The sequence below is a fragment of the Paralichthys olivaceus genome, chromosome 2, assembly GCF_024713975.1.
Source record: "Paralichthys olivaceus isolate ysfri-2021 chromosome 2, ASM2471397v2, whole genome shotgun sequence".
Lineage (NCBI taxonomy): Eukaryota > Metazoa > Chordata > Actinopteri > Pleuronectiformes > Paralichthyidae > Paralichthys > Paralichthys olivaceus.
Window position 1 is genome coordinate 11,888,965 of NC_091094.1, and position 21,494 is coordinate 11,910,458.

At 39.4% G+C, this 21,494-nt stretch overlaps 3 protein-coding genes across 4 annotated transcripts; 1 reads left to right on the plus strand and 2 right to left on the minus strand.

The window, feature by feature from the left end:
• Positions 1 to 490: 490 nt before the first annotated feature.
• LOC109638550 (high mobility group protein HMGI-C) lies at positions 491 to 11,560 on the plus strand. The gene is made up of 6 exons (XM_020101572.2): positions 491 to 897; positions 2,813 to 3,013; positions 3,143 to 3,226; positions 4,188 to 4,238; positions 4,345 to 4,383; positions 7,044 to 11,560. The coding sequence occupies exons 2-6, from the start codon at positions 2,909 to 2,911 to the stop codon at positions 7,119 to 7,121; spliced, it is 357 nt and encodes a 118-aa protein (XP_019957131.1). The 5' UTR covers positions 491 to 897; positions 2,813 to 2,908; the 3' UTR covers positions 7,122 to 11,560.
• Positions 11,561 to 11,605: 45 nt separating this feature from the next.
• On the minus strand, positions 11,606 to 16,537 carry c2h3orf18 (chromosome 2 C3orf18 homolog). 2 transcript variants are annotated; one of them, XM_020101554.2, is made up of 6 exons: positions 16,086 to 16,461; positions 14,484 to 14,875; positions 14,323 to 14,348; positions 13,791 to 13,920; positions 13,256 to 13,290; positions 12,112 to 12,250 (listed from the first exon to the last, which is right to left on the minus strand). In XM_020101554.2, the coding sequence occupies exons 2-5, from the start codon at positions 14,742 to 14,744 to the stop codon at positions 13,285 to 13,287; spliced, it is 423 nt and encodes a 140-aa protein (XP_019957113.1). In that variant the 5' UTR covers positions 14,745 to 14,875; positions 16,086 to 16,461; the 3' UTR covers positions 12,112 to 12,250; positions 13,256 to 13,284. The 2 variants fall into 2 exon arrangements, with proteins under 2 accessions (XP_019957110.1, XP_019957113.1); XM_020101551.2 differs by lacking the exon at positions 13,256 to 13,290 and having other exon boundaries at positions 11,606 to 12,250; positions 16,086 to 16,537.
• Positions 16,538 to 16,700: 163 nt separating this feature from the next.
• On the minus strand, positions 16,701 to 18,926 carry LOC109638542 (calglandulin). The gene is made up of 5 exons (XM_020101562.2): positions 18,798 to 18,926; positions 18,506 to 18,680; positions 17,364 to 17,508; positions 17,080 to 17,180; positions 16,701 to 16,937 (listed from the first exon to the last, which is right to left on the minus strand). Exons 1-5 carry the CDS (start codon positions 18,798 to 18,800, stop codon positions 16,894 to 16,896), a joined length of 468 nt encoding a protein of 155 aa, XP_019957121.1. The 5' UTR covers positions 18,801 to 18,926; the 3' UTR covers positions 16,701 to 16,893.
• Positions 18,927 to 21,494: the final 2,568 nt, after the last annotated feature.

A 21,494-nucleotide genomic window follows, 5' to 3' on the forward strand; every position in this document is an offset into this window, starting at 1 on the left:
AACATTTCCCTCTGTTTGTGCAAACTAAGAAAGGTACTGCTTGAAAATCAAAGATTAAAAAAAATCTACTCTATTCTGAAAATACAACTTGTTCGCTCTAGGATGTGATTTTTGAATAGTTTTATGTTTTTTTTACAAATAATTTGAAGTAAAATAAGTTTGTTCTTTCTCACTTTTCTATATTCAATGCATGGCTTAATAGACTCGACTGAGGTATTTCTTTGTTAAACAAATACACATCAAGCTGCAGCCTTCCTCATGAGATATTTCTTTTGTTCTGACTTATGTGTGATACACTGTAGGTGGGGAGATAACAGCAGGGACAGTCTGACCTCATCATCATTTCTACCGAAGAAAACTACTTTTTTTCCTCCTCTTCTGTGGAGGGAACTTCCCAGCCTCCCCCCTCCCCCGGACTTTACTTTGGGAACCCCGGAACCAGACTCTACCCTCCTGCTCCTGTCTGCCGATGCCCGTCTCTCTCTGTCCCTCTCTCTCTCTCTTTATCTCTCTCTGTCTCTGTCTCTCTCCCTCCTTCTTTTTCCCTCTCTCAAGTGGGTGAGCCTTTCTGGGCGGGGTCCTGTGTCTCACCCCTCCTACCCTCGCTCTGTCTTGAAACATGCTTTAATAGAGAAAGTATGCAATGCATACTGCTCTGCTACAACCCCCCATTATACTGCAACTGGGGTATTCGTGACTGGACGTCTGGGGGGATCACACACATTTCCGATTAGAGGAGGAAGGAGAGAGAGGGGAAGAGAAAGAGAGAGGGAGGGAGAGGGAGAGAGAGATTGTCTTTTCATTGCAGCCAATGAGACGGTGGATATAGAGAGATTTTCAAAGTTGTGCAAAGTGAGTGAACTGAACTTCCAGGTGAAACTGCGAAAGCGACTCGAGGTAAGTTGTGCAGCCACATTGTGCTGCGTTTGGCGCTGCAGTGCATGAGCAGCATTACTCAACATGGAGCCTATAGCTTCGGTGCATGTATGTATGTAGTGTGTATATGTGTATGTTCGAGCTTCTGCACCTGCGTTGCTCGTCTTTGTCCTTCTCAAAGTTCATCCATGTGTGCGGACCTGCTCTCTCTCAAAACACATTTTCACATCGATTGCGCAAGTGATGGACGCAGTGGGAAGTGGTGAATAGTGTCCAGACCCCCTTTACGCTTTAAAACTCTCGGCGGTGGCCTCGACTGTTTTGCCGTCAACATGTGTCCAGTTGCCTCCAACCGAAGCGCGGAAGAGTCGGGTTCAGTGGCCCGCTCCAAGCGCGCATTACGCACCGTCCTCACAGGCTGTAAAAGACGTGTGTGTCTTCGGTTGCAATTGCCGCCCATCTATACGTAGAAAGTACATTCAGTCCCGTAGCCGACTGGCAAACACAAGACTGGAGTCGAGCGGACAGTCCTGTGCTGCAGGAGGAGCCGGAGGAGGAGTGCGGGACGTTTGTTGTGTTGGTCCAAAAACACTTTGGAAGCGACGTCGTGCGTCTCGTTTGGCTTTAAATCGTAAAACGAGGACGCAGATTTGTCAGATTACCGAGACTTCCTGCTCCAGCGAGGCCGTGTTTGATGGGCTGTGTTGGCAATTAGTGTTTGGCACATTCCTCTCAGAGCCGAGGCGTCATGGTGAACGGCCACCTCGGGACACAACGGAGAGAGAGGAGCCTCACACATCTGTCGTTCAAATTCTTCATCCAAAGTTAACGAGATGTCACTTTAAAAGAAGTTTCAATAGCAAAATGACAGAGGTTACATTGTTTACATTGGTGGAACTTTAGATCATACTGTTATGACTTCAGTGGAATGTTGAAGTAACATTGAGCCATCTGATTCCACCAACAAATATGAATCATTTATTATCAACTTGCTGATTAATTGATTAATCACCATTTTCCAGGCAAAATTACCAACTATTCCCTTGTGGGACATTCTCAACTCTGAAGAATTGACTGTCTTTCTTTGTCTCATGTGAGAGTAAACTCGGTTTTTCTCCAGTTGTTCAGACAAAAGAAGCATTTTGAAGACATCACTTTTGGCATCTGAGGTGCATTTTTCTCCATTTTCTGAATTTTTTTCCATTACTATTTTCTAAAATCCTTTAGGGAACTTTTGACATATACAATCATCATATGTAATTATAATCACGTATGAAATGTCAAAAAGTGCTGAAAATTGTCCAAAACCTGTTCTGTTTCCTGTCTCACAGAACTCATTAAAAGATGCAAATCTTTAAAATGTAATTAATCAATCATCAGTTGCAAATTAATTCTGTGTCATTTGATTGGGCTAATCAATAAATTGTTGCAGCTCTTAAGTGAACTTTAGTCTGCTAACTCACATTTCTCCACCAGTTGTCTTATTCTAGAGACTCTTTCCATGAAGATGTACTTGTACTAGTTTTATTGTCTCAGTGGGGTGTGTTTTACTCTAATACTGTAACTATGTAATAGATGTCACAGCATCAGCACACCTACCACATGCAGTGAGAAATACCTCACTGAGAGCAGATGGAAAAGCAACGCAGAGCGTGGATGCAGGTTTTGGATAGTAGATTAAGTTGTGAATATCTGTGCTACTTTTAGTCGCTGCACACCACTCTCATGTTTCCCTGCATCTGCCAGAGCCCCGTCTGTGTTCCGATGAACCAGGTGCCAAGGCTTATGTATGAGCAGTTCCCACGCTTGCTCTTGGAAAGGAGTCTTGCGTGGATCTGATGTATCAAGCACTCATTCAAATTCACCACGCTAATTGTGCAAAAAGAAGAATATTTGAAGTGGCAGTGTTGAACTGATTTATTGTCATTTTTTCCAGCTCCTGATACTCAGCTCTTCTCCTCTTGAAGCCCTCGAGGCCGCTCCTCCAGGCTTTGATGCCCACACTCTTAAGAGCAGGTGGACAGACACAGGCATGAGTGACAGTGGGACCAAAGAGCCGTCTCCCCCGCCGAGCACTGACCAGTCACCTCCTGATCCTCCGCGCAGGGGGAGGGGTCGGCCGAGGAAACAGCAGCAGGTAGGACTTCAGTCTCTAAAAGATGAATCTGAGCACCTCTGAGTGACTAGTTGACTTAATGACTATGGCTGCTACTGTTTTATGTTTTTTTACTGGTTATGGCTTCAAATCCAATCTCTCTCTTTACAGGAGCCCGTTGGGCCCCCGACTCCAAAGCGACCGAGAGGGCGTCCGAAAGGCAGCAAGAACAAAGGCCCCAAAACTGCACCCAAGGTTCAACTGACCAGTTTACCTGTGGCACTGAATATTTATTTCAACTTTAATTTTTCTACTGACAACAGAACATCTGTATTATATTGTAATACAACCAACACTGCAAGTCAACATTTTAACGGTTAAAGTTCATATTTGAGGGGGGTCAAGTTGTTGTGCTGCCCCTGCTGGCAGCTTTCCATTCAGATCAGATGATTGGCTGAAGCTGCTCCTGCATTTACAACATGTTGAAGATGAACAGAATAACTATGTAGATCAACTGGTCTTTTTATACACGTGGAAAAACGACCATGCCAATCGTTTGTTTTGTTGGCAGAGACACAGAGGGGACTCACTGCGGGTGGTTTTGTAATCAGTAGCTCTCGAAGAACAAGTGACTGAACCTGCTAAACTTGTTGCTGTAACGTATTTCCTGTATGAATCTGCAATTACAAACGTTACTCACACAAATCCATTGTTTGAGTTTTCAGAATTGAGAAAACTGAACACAACAGAGGGATTAAAAAAAGCAAGCTATGCCACAAATATATGGACTTAAATATTGATGTATTATTGTTTTGCTGTTTAAATCATTTTACTGTGGCTGTGAGAATTCATCATTTATGATCAGATAAGCAGAAGATAGAAGTTGATTCATATACAGGATCTTGAACATATTGATATATCAGAGGATGATTTGGAATGGAGACGTTTGTTTATGACATAAAACAGTAGTTCTGCTGCAGGACACGCAACCACGTGCTTGTAAATTCAAGTCTAAACATTTCCAAATAACTTAACTAACTAACAAACCACGTTTATCTCCTGTGAGGAATGTTCCCAGCTGACTTACAGAATCGATAGCTGTTTGTCTGGAGTTACAGTCTGAAAAGCTACCGTTAAATGAATGAATGGAAACTGTTTGATGATATGATTGTTAAAATATGAATCTATATTTAACCAGTCATCCGTTCTCCCTCAGAAAGTAGATCCTGTTGGGGAGAGACGACCACGTGGGCGACCCAGGAAATGGGTATGGAGCGATCACTGACACTTCCACACTGTACATCAACCCTAACTGTAGATATATTATATATGTCGGAGTGCTTCACTAATGTTCAATCCATTTCTCTCCACAGCCTCAGAAGGTAGTTCAAGAAGTACCTAAAGAGCAGCAGGTGAGGAAAATGAAATCTGGTGGTTTGGTTTGGTTTTTCCAATAATATTTTTTTGATTTATTTGAAATTATTGTTAAAAGGTCTGTGTTTAAAAGAAGCTTACGTTATTTTATCTTATTCTCTGTGATGTTTAGTGAAACACTTAACTTTAGGAGCCATGTTGAAATGAAGTTTATCACAAATGACTCCTGGTCTAAAAAAACTTTTCCACTTTTCATTCATTTAAATCCTTCACACTTTTTAAGGTTTTAAATGATCTTTTAAATTGAGATCAGACTGAAGTCACGGTGACACTTTGTGACTGTTGACTGTTGCAGCCTTTATCTCAGTTCAACAGAAATCCCATTTTGTGTCACATTTACCTGTTGACTCAGATTATTACATGTATGACTTGTAAATGAAAGTTAGTCTCTTTTAACTCTTCGTGGACACCATGAGCTTGTGTTAAGTCCACAGTTTATGTTCAGCATCATAAGCTACATTCAAAAGCCCTTTGTTCACATGATAGTGAGGCTGCAGCCAACAAACAGTGTCTTTCATGGTTCCAGCTGGACCACTGCACACCCGGCTGCCACCGATGTGTGACAAAATAGTATTAGAAAAAGCTCCTAATGCATGGTGATATGATTTATTTCAGAATTACTTCAGAAGAAACATAAGAAGAGAGAGAGAATGATAGTATACAGCCTTTTGTCACTATTTATGTTTTTTTTATATAATCTAGTGTAGATTAATGCAAAACCCTACTAGTCTGAATCTTTCTGGTATCTGCTTTCTCCAAAACGTCTCTGCTGTCAACAGAGAGAGACAAAGAAAAAGCATCTTTCCTTGGGTTATCAGGGTGGAGGCACAGTTTCCTCAGGAAAATCAAATAATCTGGATTTTAGGCATTAAGATTTTTTAAATATATCAAAATACTTCACACTGGGTCTTAAATATGTTAAAGAAGGTCTTAATTATGTAAACATTTAACATTACTTCCATCTAGATTTTTCAAGAGAATTTTTTTTGGTGGCATGCATAGTTTGTAGTCTACAAACACCACAGTCAGAATTGATCTCAGTACACTCGGCTTGTCTGTATAGGAAAGACTTTGGACACCCCCTCTCTTGCTGTAGTTTGCAGGATAACATTGTGTTTTCGAGGGTTTATTCTCTTCTAGGCTTCATCACCTTATCTTCAATTATAGGAAGGTGTAAGTAATTCTCTGATATTCCTTAATATCTGTCTAAACTTTGGACTAATTTATTTTGGTCCAAAATTTAATTTAAATTGAACTTTTCGAAATCTGTAGAAACCGTGGGAGGACTCTGACCTCTGTATATATCCCTGGCCTTGTCTAACACACTGTCCCTGTTAAAATTTCAAACATATTTTAATTTTCTAGCTTGCATTTATTTACTCGATATAAATTTTTTCTGTTTGTATCCACAATAGACTTAGTACTTGTGAGTATGATTCCTCTTTTGAGACTGAGCACAGTATCAAACAAATACAGTGTAGACTTGCAAACATTGCTGTTGCTTTGGCATACTGACTGTAAATAACAAACAACCAGTGCACACGTTCTTTGGGCTTTTATATAAACTGGCTTCATGAGGTTGTGACATATTCTTGGAAATACATACATTGTTGAATTCCTCAGCCACCTCCTATCATCCTTTTGTTACATCCAGCTTTGGTGTATATGTTCACACAGTGTTTCTCCGAAATTTTAGTTCTTTCAGGCGTCTTGTTCAAACATTGCACAACATGTGTCACCAAGGCGGACCGGCTCTGTCGATGCCCCTCATCTGCCTTATCGCATCCTCCCCACAGAGCAGTTTGTCAAAGGGGTTGTGATGCTTCAAGAACTGAAACTGTTGAGACAGACTCCCTCTCTCAGACACATGCACGCGAAGGGGAAGAATGAGTCAATGTAGAGAGGGGAAACCTGATCTAACTGTTCTCTTACTCTGTCTTCTCGGTTTCCTGACATAACCGTCGTCTTCCTCACATTTCTACGACTGACAGCTGGATCTACTTCCCCGCACGCAATCACTCAATGAAATTCTTACACTCATTCTTGTATCCGCATGTGATTCATGACCTTGTGCATATTGACTCACTGTAACTGTAAGAGATCAGACAATAACAGAAAGAAAAGGTTTTGGTCCCTTTTTAAATGGAACTGGCACAAAATGCATAACAGACATGATGCAATAAAACCTGGTGAGACTTCTGAGATCTCTGGTAGTGATCTGCTAGTGGTACCCAGGGTTTAACAAGCAGAAGCAGCCTTTAGTCATTATGCAGCACAGCACTGGATGATCTGCCCCGATCCAAAGCAGCTTTTAAATCCAGATCGAAAACTTTTATTCACTTTTACCAGTTTACAAAATCTAAAGTCATACCATCATTTTATTTTATTTTATGTATTTGATGCCTTTCACTTGTTTTTAAAACTCTATACAGATTTATCTTACCTCTTTTAATATTTTTATGTCTTTTTTCTGCCCTTTTACAATCTTATTTTTTTTCCAAACGGTGTATTTTAACTTTAAATCAATTTCTTTTATACTTGTCTCTGTGTAGTTTTTAATGTCCCTGTACAGCACCTTGAATAAACCTCTGTGTATGAGATATGCTTGATAAATAAAACTGCCTTGTTGTTGTTCCAGGGCCCTTCAGAGGATGCAGAGGAGGGCCCTTCGCAGCGCTCGTCATCTCAGGTTACGGCACAGAAGGAAGGGGAGTAGACAGGTCACCTCTCGACCTACCTCAAGGTTTGGCCTCAAACAAACAGGGGTACCATGTGACTCCTATCTGTGATGGGGATTCAGGAACACACACACATACACATACATATACACAATCACACACAATCATTGCAGACAGTAGTTTCTTCTCAATAGGAGCAATCTACCCTGGATTTGTTGGTTTGGTGTTTTAACATTGAAGAATTTAATTGGAAAGGGCTTTTATTAATGTCTTATGTTGTAGTTCTCACATTTTGGGAAATACGCTTCACCATTCTGCAGGAAAACAAAACGTTTCTCAAACTAAGTGTACTTCCCAACTCGTTTGACTATTCCTTTTTAAGTATGCCTAGCTTTCCCGAGCCTCTCAGCCTGCATGCATGTGTGTGTGTGTGTGTGTGTGTTTGTGTTTGTGTTTGTGGAGAGAGGGTGACAGGTTTGCAGGCTAACAAGTGCGGGAGGGTTATGGAGAAAAAAAAGGAGCCAAACTGAACCTTTTTGTTAAAAACGTGTTTCTGACTGGAGCGCCTTGAATCCTTGTGTGAAATGGGAGCAAGGTGGTGACATTTTTGATAATGTTACAGTATGAACATGTGCGCTGAAGTCATTATTATAAAAGTAGATGTGAAAGGTTTTCATTCTGAAATTAAATGTCCAACTTTGGAGGGAGAAAATGTCAAAGTAAGCAAAGTATTCAGATCTTTAATAACCTCAGTGAAATGCATGTCTTTCCTCCCAACCAGCAGCTAATGTAAGAAAAGAGAAAATACCCAAAGTTTTAAATGGATATCTCATTTTTGAACAACCTTTCGTGTTTACTTGAGTCAACAGCAGTGTTGACGCATCATTTTACCACACTCAGGATTTCACTTTTACAGTGCTTATACACCATATTGAAAACCTCAGGTACAAAACTATTCAGGAACATGTCGTCAGTCTACTCAGTAATAATTATTGTGCTGTGTTTGTTGTGCATTTCTGATCTGTATTTGACATTACCAGTATGCCTTGACACAAAGACCTCGTTCAAACCTCAGTTACACTCAGTTTCTTAATATCTCATTCTACCTCAGCAACACAAAATCACAGAGGATCTCCAGCATAGTCATTCTCCATTCCCTCGGCAGTGACACACAAACACGCACACACACACACACAAACACACACACACAAGCTGGTTCATGTGCAGATACACCACATAGGCAGACAAAGGGTTTTCAGGGCTATACTCAAACATACACACAGGGATAGGCCTGGGTGATATGGCCAAAAATGATATCAAGATAAAAAGTTTCATATGAGTCCATATTGATAATTATCATGATAATCATTGATATTGTTTAATCACCCAGCCCTACATAGGCGTTACACTGCAACAGGTGATTTTACTCTCCGTGTATAAATATAAAGCATCAGTGTCAATTCTTTTAAAAATGGTACTTTTAAAGATGGTGTGAGACTCGGTTTGGTCTCCTGGGAAATAAAATGCAGCCAATAGTTTACAACAACTTGATGAAATACTTGTAGTTCTGTATGAAATACTTGTAGTTCTGTATGAAATACTTGTAGTTCTGTATGAAATACTTGCTTTTTTGTTTCTTTGTTTGTTTGTTTTCTGGGTCTGATACTCTGATATTTCAGTTTAACTACATCATGTATTCTCATACACTGTAACTTGTATGCGTGACACTCTATAATTCACGTGATTTGGAAGGAAGGGCAGGAAGTAAACCACGCTGACCTTGTATGAAAACAGCTTGAAATGAAAGGAATTCTGGGTAGTTAATCAATATTCAGTAATGCATCAGGAACCCTGTCTTTGAATGAATGACTTTTTACAAAAAAAAATGGACCCAAGTTGTACCTTACTTTCTAATCTGGCTATTAAAACAAGACCATAACTTTAGTTAAACAGCTACAACTGTGGTCAGTGTGACAGTGATTGTTTAATGCTAAATGCTAACATATGATTTTACAGGAGCAGATGTGTTTCAAACAGCTTTGGGTGCCATAGGCAAAGGGGACCTAGAGGGCCCTACACAATTGTCATTGCTGCGGACTAATGTTCTCAGCTGTTCTTAGGGGCCTCATGTCAGTGTGGGATCCCCGGAATAGTCTGCTTTGTGTACCCTGTTGCAACGCCCCTGTGCAATAGCACAAGTAGAATGTAATGCGCTAACAGCTACCAAAAGTCACTGGTCTTACTATAACAAGTGATGATGCAGCAGAAATAATATTGGATTGAAGATATGTCTTATTGCTTGTGTTTTATTGCTTATTAATTCAAAATATTTCTTATTAGTTCAATATTTCATTTGTGGGTTTGTGGTATTTTTAAAGTTATTGCCTTGCTTTTAAAGGGGAGCTCACCCAATTAAGAGAGAACACAGTGGTATCCAAACATGCAAGTAGCATATTTTTTCAAGTTTTAACATATCTGCTTTTTAGATGTCTTGTCATGGCCCTAAAAAATAGAAATGTGTTCATGGTCACACTGATGTAAAACATTTAATTTAATTTGGGAAAACCATTTACTGTCTATAAAGACAAAGGACGCATCTCCACTCCCCCCTACCTTCCCAAAATGAAGCCAAAGCTAAATCTATCCGGCGCATTTAAAGCCTGAGTCAGCGCAGTAGTTATCAGGGAACGGAGCCGCTGTAGCTCATACACTCCCTTGACCATTCGTGAGTCAGTCTCAGCTGTCACCCAGTTTTTATAGCATCAAATAAAAAAATAAAACCAAACTTACTGGAAAAATGAACAAACATCTGTGTGGGAACAATCTAAAATGACAGCAACCATCCTTGAGATAAGGTTGTTCGATGTAAACTTTGACTTCTTAGTTTGGTCCATAGCCCACTGACATGAAGGAGAGTTTATGCCACACTCCAGGCAGCCACCAGGGGGCGATCGAGATGCTTTGGCTTCACTTTTGCTGAGTAGTCTGTCATCCATCTTTATATACAGTCTATGGAAAGAACCCACACTTAAAGGTGAACTAATTACAAAAAGTAGTACATTTAATGTGTATTGAATAGTAACAATTTAGTATAGCGACTGAACAACTAGTCATATATTAATACTGGTGTTGTGGAGATTTTTACATAGATAACCAAATGTTTTTTAAAATTTTTTTAACAAAGAGGTCGACCAGCCTCTCGTCTGTTTTAAAAAAAAAAAGAAGTGATTGAGACTTTGTTGGTCAAATGCAAACACTTCAACTTCATTAAATTGTGTCCAGTGTCATCATGGGAGGAGGTTATCCCGCATGGACAACATATCACTTACTAGTTATGACGTGACTTGAATATCACCCTTCATTTACTGTAAATATTAAGTGTTTATTCACTAAAACTCACTTATGTTATCACTGATGATATGTTGTATCCCAATAATTGTATGTATTTCAGCATTGTTTACTAAGTTGCTGCCAGAAGAACTCGGTTCAGTTACAGACTCTGTATGTTTTCTCGTTCAACTGCATTGACTTTACATTTTTTTTGTTTGTTTGCCCTCTGGACTACCTCTGAAAACAAACACGCCTGGGTCGTCTCTGAGGAAATGTTTCCATCAGAGCTGCAGGTGACGTGGATGAAATCTTGAACTAACTCTTAAACTAGTGCTGTCGTAGTCCACTTATCTCATCTCTCTACATTCATGTCACCATGTGAATGGAAGTCAGCCTGAAGGGTGCCTCTTCATTTGAATTACAGCTAAGTCAATGTCTGTTATTTTACACAAGCTGTGTTTGGATATTACAACAAAGTATTAGGGCCATTTACAGGGAAGATGTCTGAGAATAAAACCATAGCATTATGAGAATAAAGTCATAGTATTAAAAGAATAAAGTCATAATAGTCATAAGAGGAATATCAAAAGATATTGACTTGTGTTTAAATGAGAAAAGAAATAATGATAATGGGTATCAAGGAGTGGAACTCTGCCCAGCAACATCCTCACTTTTTTGCATTTGATTACAACTTAATTCTTGAAATATTGTGACTTTTTTTGTCTCATTAAATTTCAAGTTTTTTCTTGAATAATTATCCCTTTTTTCTCATTAACTTTGACTTTATTCTCGTAATATTATGACTTAATCACAAAATCTTTCTTCGAATTGGCTTTAATACTTTGTCGGTGGATATTTACACTCGATATAGGGACAATGTTTTATGTGATCTCACTGATAGTGATATAGTTACATACAGTACTTGATCCATTTTCAACTATTGAAGGTTGAAGTGTAACTTGAGAAATCATATTGTATTCCTTACTTTTAACATCAATTTTGTAGTAATATTATTGATGTGTCCTCATCCACTTCTTTAATTGAACTCACAAACCTGTGATATATATATTTTGTTATGATTCTTTACCATGTGATTTATGTTATTCTGCTTCTTTATCGCTTACCAATAAAATATCACACCTACCGACTCCTCTGTCACGGATTTGTGTAACGAAAACACTATTTTGTCTGATTGGTTTAAATAGTTTTAATGCAGTCCTTCATTGCTCATTAAAGATGAAACAAAATGGAGAGGGGCAGTTCACTCAGGGGATGGTGACACAACTAGCGTTCAAGCTTGTCAGAGATGTAAGACCACGAAATCAGAATAGCACAAATATACACTCCTCTCACATCAAACATGGAAAAAGATATCGAAGCTCTGAAGAACTTCACTGACGAGCTACCAAACATTTCAACAACAGTGACACAACAAGAATTTAGGAAAAGTGCATCACACTGCGTTTGTGTGCCAAATGGAAACAGTGCAAGATCACATGTGATGCTTCCCTTTTACGCTGCCTTACATACATACATGCACCCGACATTATCTGCTCTCTTTTCAATCAACTGGAAACCCCTTCACCATTTCACATACAAAGTCATAGTGATTAAAAATGTTCCCCAAAGCTCCAGTTGTTCCCATAAAAACAGTCCAGTATTTCCCTCTGTTTTCCCTCCTGAGCGACAGTCTGTATTTCAATGAGGCCGGCAGTGGGCCCCGAAAACACTGAAACAAACTAATGGAAGAGAGCTGTCAAGCGTTGAGAGCTTTGGCTACATCTGTGAAAACCAGACGACTGGGCCTCTGCGTGGTCCCCTGGGAGGTTGTGAGAGTCTGCGGAGGAGATGGGCATCGGGACAGATGAGAGATAAAGCTGTTAGTGATGTTAACTTGGTGACAGCAGCCTTGAACTGTCAGAAAAAAACAGCAATAGCTTGTCCTTGTGTAACATGACCATGTAAAATCATTATTATTATTAGTGACTATATGTCAGGATGTACAAAGGGACGACTGAAATCAGAGGGGTTTTTTTAGAACCAGAGGCCACGTGCATAAAACAGCAAATGTAAAAATATTCAGCATATTAGTAGAGTGTTTAAAAATGACACCGTGATGCTAGTTGGGTGATTATTGATCGCCGTGCGGACGCTGTGGAGTCGGACACATTGTTCCATAGCGCAATGCAATCAGACATAGGGGGTTTGATGCTACAAAAACTTCATAAGGTCCATTAACTAGCCTCTTCCATACCTTTTGACCATGTCAGGTTCTCATCAATGAATTGAGTTTGCTGGGTTGTAATGGATTAGGTTCAGTTGTCATCACACATGAGATGCAGTTTAAAGATTTGGAAGAAGCTTGTGAGTGGACCATGACCTTCCTGTCAACATGAATTTTCACACTCAAAGAAATGTAGATTTTCTTTTATATCAATTGTCTACTGTTAGAAAACAAATAAAAGTGAATATAAAAAAAAGAATCTCCAGTTCTAGTGTACCGATGTAATGTGTTGTGGCATTCGATTCTTTGAAAATAAAGCTTGGACTCAAGCACTGGTTATACATGTGGCCCCTTAAATATTGAATGTGTAGATATTACATTGAGGGGTCACAAAGGAAAATGATAAAAACTGATGAAAGATAATGATTTTAATGTATGTTCACTGTGAGAATTTACCTTAAAACAGATTAGTTCATATAAAAACAGGATTTAGTTACAAGTTAATCTACAAGTTTTTGTTTGAGTTACAGAAATAATGATGTTCTGAAAGAATGAGGATTGTGGAGGGAAAAATAGGTTTAGAAAGATGGTTCAAAAGACACTCAGGCCATACTTTACCATGTTTGTCTTTTACCGTTACGCCTTCGTCAAAACTTAAGATAAAAAAAAAATAAGGTAAACAAAAAATGATGAATTATGATAAGGGGGAAAAAAATTACAAGAACCTAGATTAATTTCAACGATGTAGATTATTTGATAAATGGCCTAAATAAAGGATCAATATACTTTAATACTATACAGCAAAAAAAGAGGGTTTGTCAAAAACACACTATGTGTAAAATGTACAGATAAACATGATTAAATATATCTAACACAGTAAACAACCACTTGTTGCCCACACAACTTGGGCATCAGATTATATTAGAGAAATGTGACTTCACCATTTCACACTTTAAAAACTTTATGTTGGCAATAGGAAAACAAATTTGAAACAAGAGCTCACAATTTTCCATTTATGTCTATTTAGGAATGAGGAAAATAAAATATGACTATCATGACTTTTTTGTCATTCGGCCATTTACCACCTACGATTTGTGAATGGGTCAGGGTAGATAAATGGTCATGTGAGAATACCAAACACTTTCTGGCTTACCTTGGCGTTGGGACCTGTGAGGCTGCCTTCCCGCCCGTGGTCCAGTAGCTCTTGTTCCAGCAGATCATCTTGTTCCTCAGCAGGATCAAAGTTGTACATGGGCATGAGCTGGTGCCTCAGCTTCTCCAGCCTGCAGGATGAGGCAGAGATTAGAGCTGAGGACCAATGTGGTTAAAGATTTGATGTTGTGCCCTGACTAACCTCTGGCCTACTTAGTTGAGGTTACCTTAATACTACCAGCAGTCATGTGGGGGAGCAATGCTTAACGTGAGTTAGTTTATATGTGACACAAGGACACAATATACAGGAAATTAATACAGAGTTTTAAAATACATTTTGATATAAGTCTCCTCTAAGTGGCAAGAAAATGATCTAACACTAATATAAGATGTAGCCTATTTCCGCAGTGTAATATGTAAATACTGTAAATAAATCGTCAAATAATAAAATAATTAACCAATTAACAAGCACTTAATTTAGAGATTATTGAGTCATGGTTGTTGGATCAGCAAATAAACTAATATAAACTTACCGCTTCCTTTTACGGATATACAGCAACTAGAATGGAGAGATACATAAAAGAATGAGATATAGATATAATAGATATACAGAAAAAGAGAAAGAAGTGATGTTATACAAACTAGTAAATGAAGAGAATCATTTTCTTGGAGAAATATTTCAATGATTCCTTACTATTGCCACTGCTAAGCCAATGACAGTGATGATGCCAAAGGGCACAAGAACCATTCCCATTCCCGAGCCCTCAATCACCACCTCTGGAAACGTGGTGGCATTGAAGCTGGTCTCGTTTGTCGTTATAGTAAGAGTCATTAACGTAGTTCTGGAGGTGATATTGTCTTTGGCGCTCGTGCCCATTGAGAGGAAGGGGATTGTGGTGGTCTTGGCAGATGTGGAGAAAAAGCTCGTAGTTGTCTTAGCTGCGGTTAAAGCCATGTTCAAGTGTTACGGTTTTCACAGCGCGGTGTACTTATATGGAAGTTGTGATGTCGCTTAGTCTCTAGAGTGTCTCATGGTCAATGTAGACGTCCTCCCTCTGGTCTGGGGTCTGCTGAGCCATCGGTGAACTAAAACAAAGAGGAAAGACAGTGTGGGATTAATAATACAGGGGTATCTGTCTGTTTGTTGGTTTGTGAACAAGATTATACAAAAACAACTGAACATATTTCAACGAAACTTGGTGGAAGGATGTGTTAATGCGTTTGGGCAAAATCATTTAATTTTGGTGTGGATCTGGATCAGGAGATGGATTCAAATATCAATGACATCTGATTTACTAGGTTGTACTTTTTAGATCTTGATTAAAAAAACCTCCAGCATATTTAGGGATCTAATATCTATGAGTGTGTAAAATTTGGTTTGGCTTGAATTTAAGGGGGACTGTTGGGATTTGTGTTCTACTGATGATCATCTCTGTTTTCTGTCTCCACCGCAATAATTTGCTTTGCTAAAGAAATCGAGCATTTCAGTTTTAACCCATCCCAACTTCGATTTCATTCAAACCATAGCTGACATGACTGGCTTGTGGTAGGTGTTTTGGGGCAGGATGTGGGCAGCAGAGGCACATGAGGAAACCTGATAAATTACAGAGGAATACTAACCACTCCAACTGTAACGTGCACAGTGAGGAAATGTGTCTGTGGTGCGTTCAAACGACAGAATCAAACAAAAACCCACCCACATACACACAGCCCCACACACAGGTTCCAAAAATATCCACTGCATCCAAGACTCGTACATGTGCCTGCCACCCACCCACTCACACACACACACACACACACACACACACACACACACACACACACACACACACACACACACACTGTACCCATGAGAGTGAATTTATCTTGGAGATGTAGCCTACGTGTACGAGGAGTTTATGTTTTCTATTTTAAAGCAGTGTGATATTGCGTCACAGTAAGGCAGTGGAAATAGACATATGATCCATTCATTCCTCTCTCCTTAGTGCATCCTGCCTGCTTGTTCCTCTTAATGAGGAACATGTGAAGCTGAAGCAGACACCCAATGAAAACCAGAGGTTGGAGTCAGTCTATTGCTGTTGTTTGGTTGACGATCCCTGCTCTGCACAAAGCCTGCAACATTTCTAAATATCTAAATCAGTTAATACTCCTCTCATTACTGTGATACATATCATGTTATATTTAGTCAAGATGGACTGTATCTCAGCTGTCCTGCACAAACAGCTGAGCCACTAATCCTGCCAACGTGACCAGGTCCCACTCCATGTGTCTTCTCAGATTAGCGATGCAGACGTACCTTAACGTGTATCATGCATAAGGTTCAGAGGTGAGCTGCAGCAGGCTGGGGCCAGCAAGAGGAGAAAATGTTCATTGGAAGAGGCAGCATTTCCTTCAGTGTCTGCCCCTCCTCCTCTTCCTCTTCTGCTTCCCCCCCTTTAGCAATGCAGGTCCTGCACAGGCTGTTTACATTGACAAAACAGCCATTTTCTCCAAAGATGAACTCCACACACTGAAGTAACCCTACCCCAGCAGGCTCCACGAGATCCCCTTTCTGTTCTCCACTGGCCTCCAAGGATCTATTACCCCCGTCCTGCCCTTTCTTGTATTTCACAGCACAGAGGCTGCTGCAGGGATGCTGCAAGCAGAGCTCAGTGCGGCAAGCTCCCTCCCCCCATCACCCTGCAATTGGTCTGATGGCTTCAGTATGACAGAGGCGGTTGGCTCCCTGAGCTGTCTATCTGGTTTTGCAGGGATGAGAATGGGATTTAATGGCCCTGCACACCAGATGCTGTCAGACCCATGTGAATGACTGCATCCGGGTGGTAGGTCTGAGGATATTAACCCTGTGATGTCTTTTCTCTGACCCTCAATGAACAGAATTAACTCAGAAACACACAAAAACAAAAGAAATGTGACCAACCAATCCCTTTTAACTTTATTTGTTTATTCTCACAATAATTTGGGATCTGTGATTTACCATTAGAACTACTAGAAATATGAAGCACACAAAGAATGACAGTCTTCTTGTTTTACAATCAAGTGTCACCTGAACAAAAACAGAGAACTGCTGCAGAGAAGAGGCATTGGGTTCTCTTGTTGAGTCTTCAGCTCATTTTAAACAGGTCCCCGGTCATCATGGCCACAAATTCTGAAAGAGTTCAAATTATAAATAAATTAAAATAGTGATTTGGGACATTTTCAACAAAACTTTAAATAATAGATTAAATCCATTTTTCAACTGAAGCAGAGTGGTTGGATCTAACTTTACGTGATGTGGATATAAAACATACCTTCATAATCAATGGTTCCATCTCTGTCCTTATCAGCTTCCTTCATCATCTGCTCCGCTTCGATCTCATTAAGTGGCTCCCCTGCGTTCATCAGTACATATCTGGGAATGAAACATGATAGAAAATGATTATGAACACTTTGCTGAACATGGGCATGTTCTTATGTTTCTGTTCAATCAAAATAAGTATAATAATTAAATAATTAATAATTTAGTGTACAGTTGGAAAATATAAGAGCTGAAAAACTTCTACTCCTTTCTTTTTATTACAAATGTTTTCCTTACTTGAGTGTGTTCCAGTCAATATATCCCTTTGCCTCTTTATCAAACACTTTAAAAGCAGCTCTGAGTTCAGCGTCCTGGTTCTTGGTTCTTTGGTGGTAAAGTGCCATAAGACCCAGGAAACTGTCACAGTTAAAAATCCCTTTACCTGAAATGTCACAAAAAAATGTTGTTAGCTTGGGAGAAGACAGATATATATAAGAATACCTATACTCTATATGCTGAGAAAAACAATAAGAAATACATTTGAGATTGGGTATTCTCTGCATATTGTAAGACATGTTTCATATGAAATGTTAAGTTGTAAATTTGAATTAGAAAAGAATGGAAATCAAATTTTAATTTAACAAGTAGATTAAACAATTTACTTCATATAAAGTGTATAAGTATATACCCTGGTCTTAAACTGGAGAAAGAAGCCTCTGTCCTATTGCAGGATATGAGCTTTAATCCTTACATGAATTTCAATGACTGTATAATATTGTATTCAGATGATCACTGTGCCAATATTCCTTTTATAATATGAACCCACCCTGCATGCATCACATAGGGAAACACTGCCACCTAGTGATACATGTGGGTAACTTCAGTAAACAGAATGCTGCAGTATTAGATAATAATATGATTTTCATAATACATTTTTTGGAGATGATATTCCCTTTGACAATTTTCACTTGGGTCCCTTTACACCTGCCTTTAATTACAGCTAAAAGTCCAGACCTGACGAGCTGCAAAGAGTAAATTCAAATATGTTAAAGATACATTTATCTTGACCTTATCAGAATAACCAAATTATTTTATTTACATTCTAGCTTTTAAGGTAAGGTGATAGCCTAGAAAACCTAGTAAGCACTTTAATTTCTTACTTGTTTCAGGCTGAACTTTAGACAGATGAAGCTGCAACTAACATCCTGACCTCCAGATGCAGATCAAACAACATGAAAGGCACTTAGCTTGAAGGCATTTTAAAGCAGTTGCTCAAGTATGAAAATAGCTTCATCTTACAATACAGTTAAAACACCACTGCTGAATCATCAGCAGAAAAAGACCAATCTAAGAAAAACCGTGTGCTTTCGGCTGAATGTATTATGTACAATGATTGTCATTTTCATGTGGGGTTTACAGCCATTGAAGCAGATATTCACCATCCTTGTCCACGTCTTTGGCCATCTGACGGAGCTCCCTCTTCGTAGGATTGATCCCCACTAAACTCATCAGTCTCTCCAGCTCCTGCGTCTTCACGTCTCCGTTCCCCTCCTCATCGAACATCTCGAAAACTCCTTTATACTCTGCAATCTGCTCTTGTGTCAGCTTGGTGGCCTGGAAGGAAATAATAGAGCTGCAGTATTTCACATTAGATGTTTGTAAGAATTTTTCAAAGAAGGTTCAATGTTTTTGGATTAACTACAAATTTAATGATGAATAATTAGAACTCACCATTTCTCCTGGTAGCACAAACACGGCTGAGGACAAGCTCTGTGACAACAGTTACTGCAGAATGAGTGACAGTCTTTAAGCCTAATCATCTCTACTCCTCTAATGTCTTTTCCCCCGAGTTACCAAACGCCTGCTTCAGGACCTTTTATGGCGCCGAGAGGATGGACTTGCTAATCATGGATGAGGAAAATTTGGATGCTGTTCTCAACCAACACAAATTGTCAAAAGTAAACTTATAATGGGTTAAAATAGCATTTAATAGAAAGGATTAAAGACAAAATATCAAAACTATGTCAATGATCAGACATGTTTTCTGTGACCTCACCATCACATGTTCTGCTCACGGGACCTGCAATTAGCTTCCTGCTAGCCATTAGCCATTAGCAAGTGTTTGGGTGTCCCGCAGTGACTCTCATGAAAGCAGGCAACCAAAAAAGGAGGTGCTTAACTACAAGAAGTTATTCTCAACACCGCAATGGGAACATTGAGAATTTCACATTTGTTGTCCGAGGGGAAGAGGCATGACTCTCCCTGTGCCATATGCAGAGTTTGAAGGGAGATACCAAGTAAGCCTGGAGGAAAACTGTGACAAAGATTTTATCTTAAGGTTTTTTGTGCTGTATTTTGCTGTTGTACTGCCACGATGAAAACTCAAGCATGAACCACAGACAGACTCAGGTCAACCTGGACATAAGAGCAGGAGCACTATAACAATTCAGGCAAAGAACGGCCTGAGAACGACTGTCCATGCACTTTGTGTATAATTTGGAAATTAAATGAATTGTTTAAAGATTGGATTGATGTGGTTTTATATCATGTGCTTCTTTGAGCTGAGGGTTTGGTTTGGTTTGGTTTGATGTCGGGGTTCTTCATTTGGGGCCTTGCAGGAGGGAGGAGATGCAAGGAGGGGTGAGATGATGATGGTGGAAGGTGACTAAATAATGTAAGGAAACTGAGGGTGGCTTGAGACAACAGACAGACACGAGAGGAGCGGCTATCAATGTACAAAGGAAGTGGTTAGAGGTGTGGCTGAGGCGTGACCCCGTTCATAAACCTTAGTCAAATAATTGCTTTCAAATTATATTCTCAGTTAGAATCTTGCACCAGAATGAAATACAAAACAAACTGAAGACATTTGAGACACAGTGACTTTGTGCCGACTACAACAATAAGCGTCCTTCATTTTTCCTAGTTGTGTACATTTGGTCCAGGTATTACTCATGTTTTGTGGACATTAATGTGTTTAGACAGTCACATTGGAAAACTTATTTTATGGGAAAAAAGAAGTCCCCGAAAATAAAACATTAAATTCTAAGGGGAAGACGTTTAAGGTTAAGGTAAGCCTAAGTGCAAGTAGAGTAAGGCTGGAATCATTCTCCAGTAAATCAATATAGCTCAATGTAGTGTCTTCTTTAGTTATGGGTGTGTGTGCGTGAGAAAGAGAGATGACTTGCCTTGTTATAATATTGTATCTATATGTCGTGGTTCTCAGGTCCCTAAAAAGAAGTAGTGAACTCCATGAGACGCCCTGTATAAGTAGAGCTTAATGAACTAATTATTGTTTGTTGAGTTATTGTATGGACTCTGGCAAACAATTCCCACAGGAAAGGACAACTGCATGTCTATCCAACAGACTATTTAAAGAACAGAAGTGACTGTGTTGAAAAGCACATGGATAAATTCTGAGTATGAGTATTCAACTGTAATGGTTTTCTAGAATTGCACCACAAGTAGTGAGGCCTTTAAGTCAGAGGTGGTTTGGAAAGAGATCAGTGTATGTAGATATATTTGGAACACATTAAATACATTGTGATTACTGGCTGGTTTTCTGAATAGACCTATGAAAAAGAAACAGTAACACATATTAACATCATTAATAATAATAATAAGAACACTTGTCTTAACAAAGTTACAAAGTGCTTGACAAATACATGGGAATAAAACAACACAGATCAAAACAAGACAAGGCAAAAAAGACAGGAAGATAAGATAAAAGAGAATATTAAAATCAAACATCATCTGTTAACACCAATTAGAAATCAGAAAAACCTCCACAGCTATACTCAAACCCCCATGTCCATATAGAACACTGGCCGTGTCCACAGTCCATGTCCAATCTCTTCATACCTGAAAGGTGAAAAAGTGCTTGAAAATACAAACATTAATTTTAGAAGATAGGACAAGATGCTAAATATCCCTTGTACAGTCAAAGATCCTCCGCACAAGTTTAATGATAAGCTGCTAACCACCAACAGACATTAGGGATCACCCCCCCATTACAAAATTATTTTGGCTTAGATTAGATCCACATCCCACACATCTCACATCCAGCCCACATACCACTTGGAATGATGGCACTTGGGCTCTCCGCTCCAGTTTGCCAGATCTGGACCAAAAATAAGTCATAGTAATACCGCATATCAACCAAAGGTGGCCAAAATTTGTTTTGGGCTATTCTGCCATATTTACCATTTACCACATGAGCCACTAAAGGTTCACATCCAGATTACACATTGCCACATATTTGACAAAAAAGGCTCACAATTATTGTGTGTTATTTGAGCCGCATTTGCTATTTTACAAATACAAATCAATTTTTGTCCGGGCCACAAGAAGGCTAGAAGTGCTGCATCATTGCCTTTAGTGCTCCACATCCATTTGCCATCTGGGCCAGCAGATGTTAGCGCCCACCAGTGT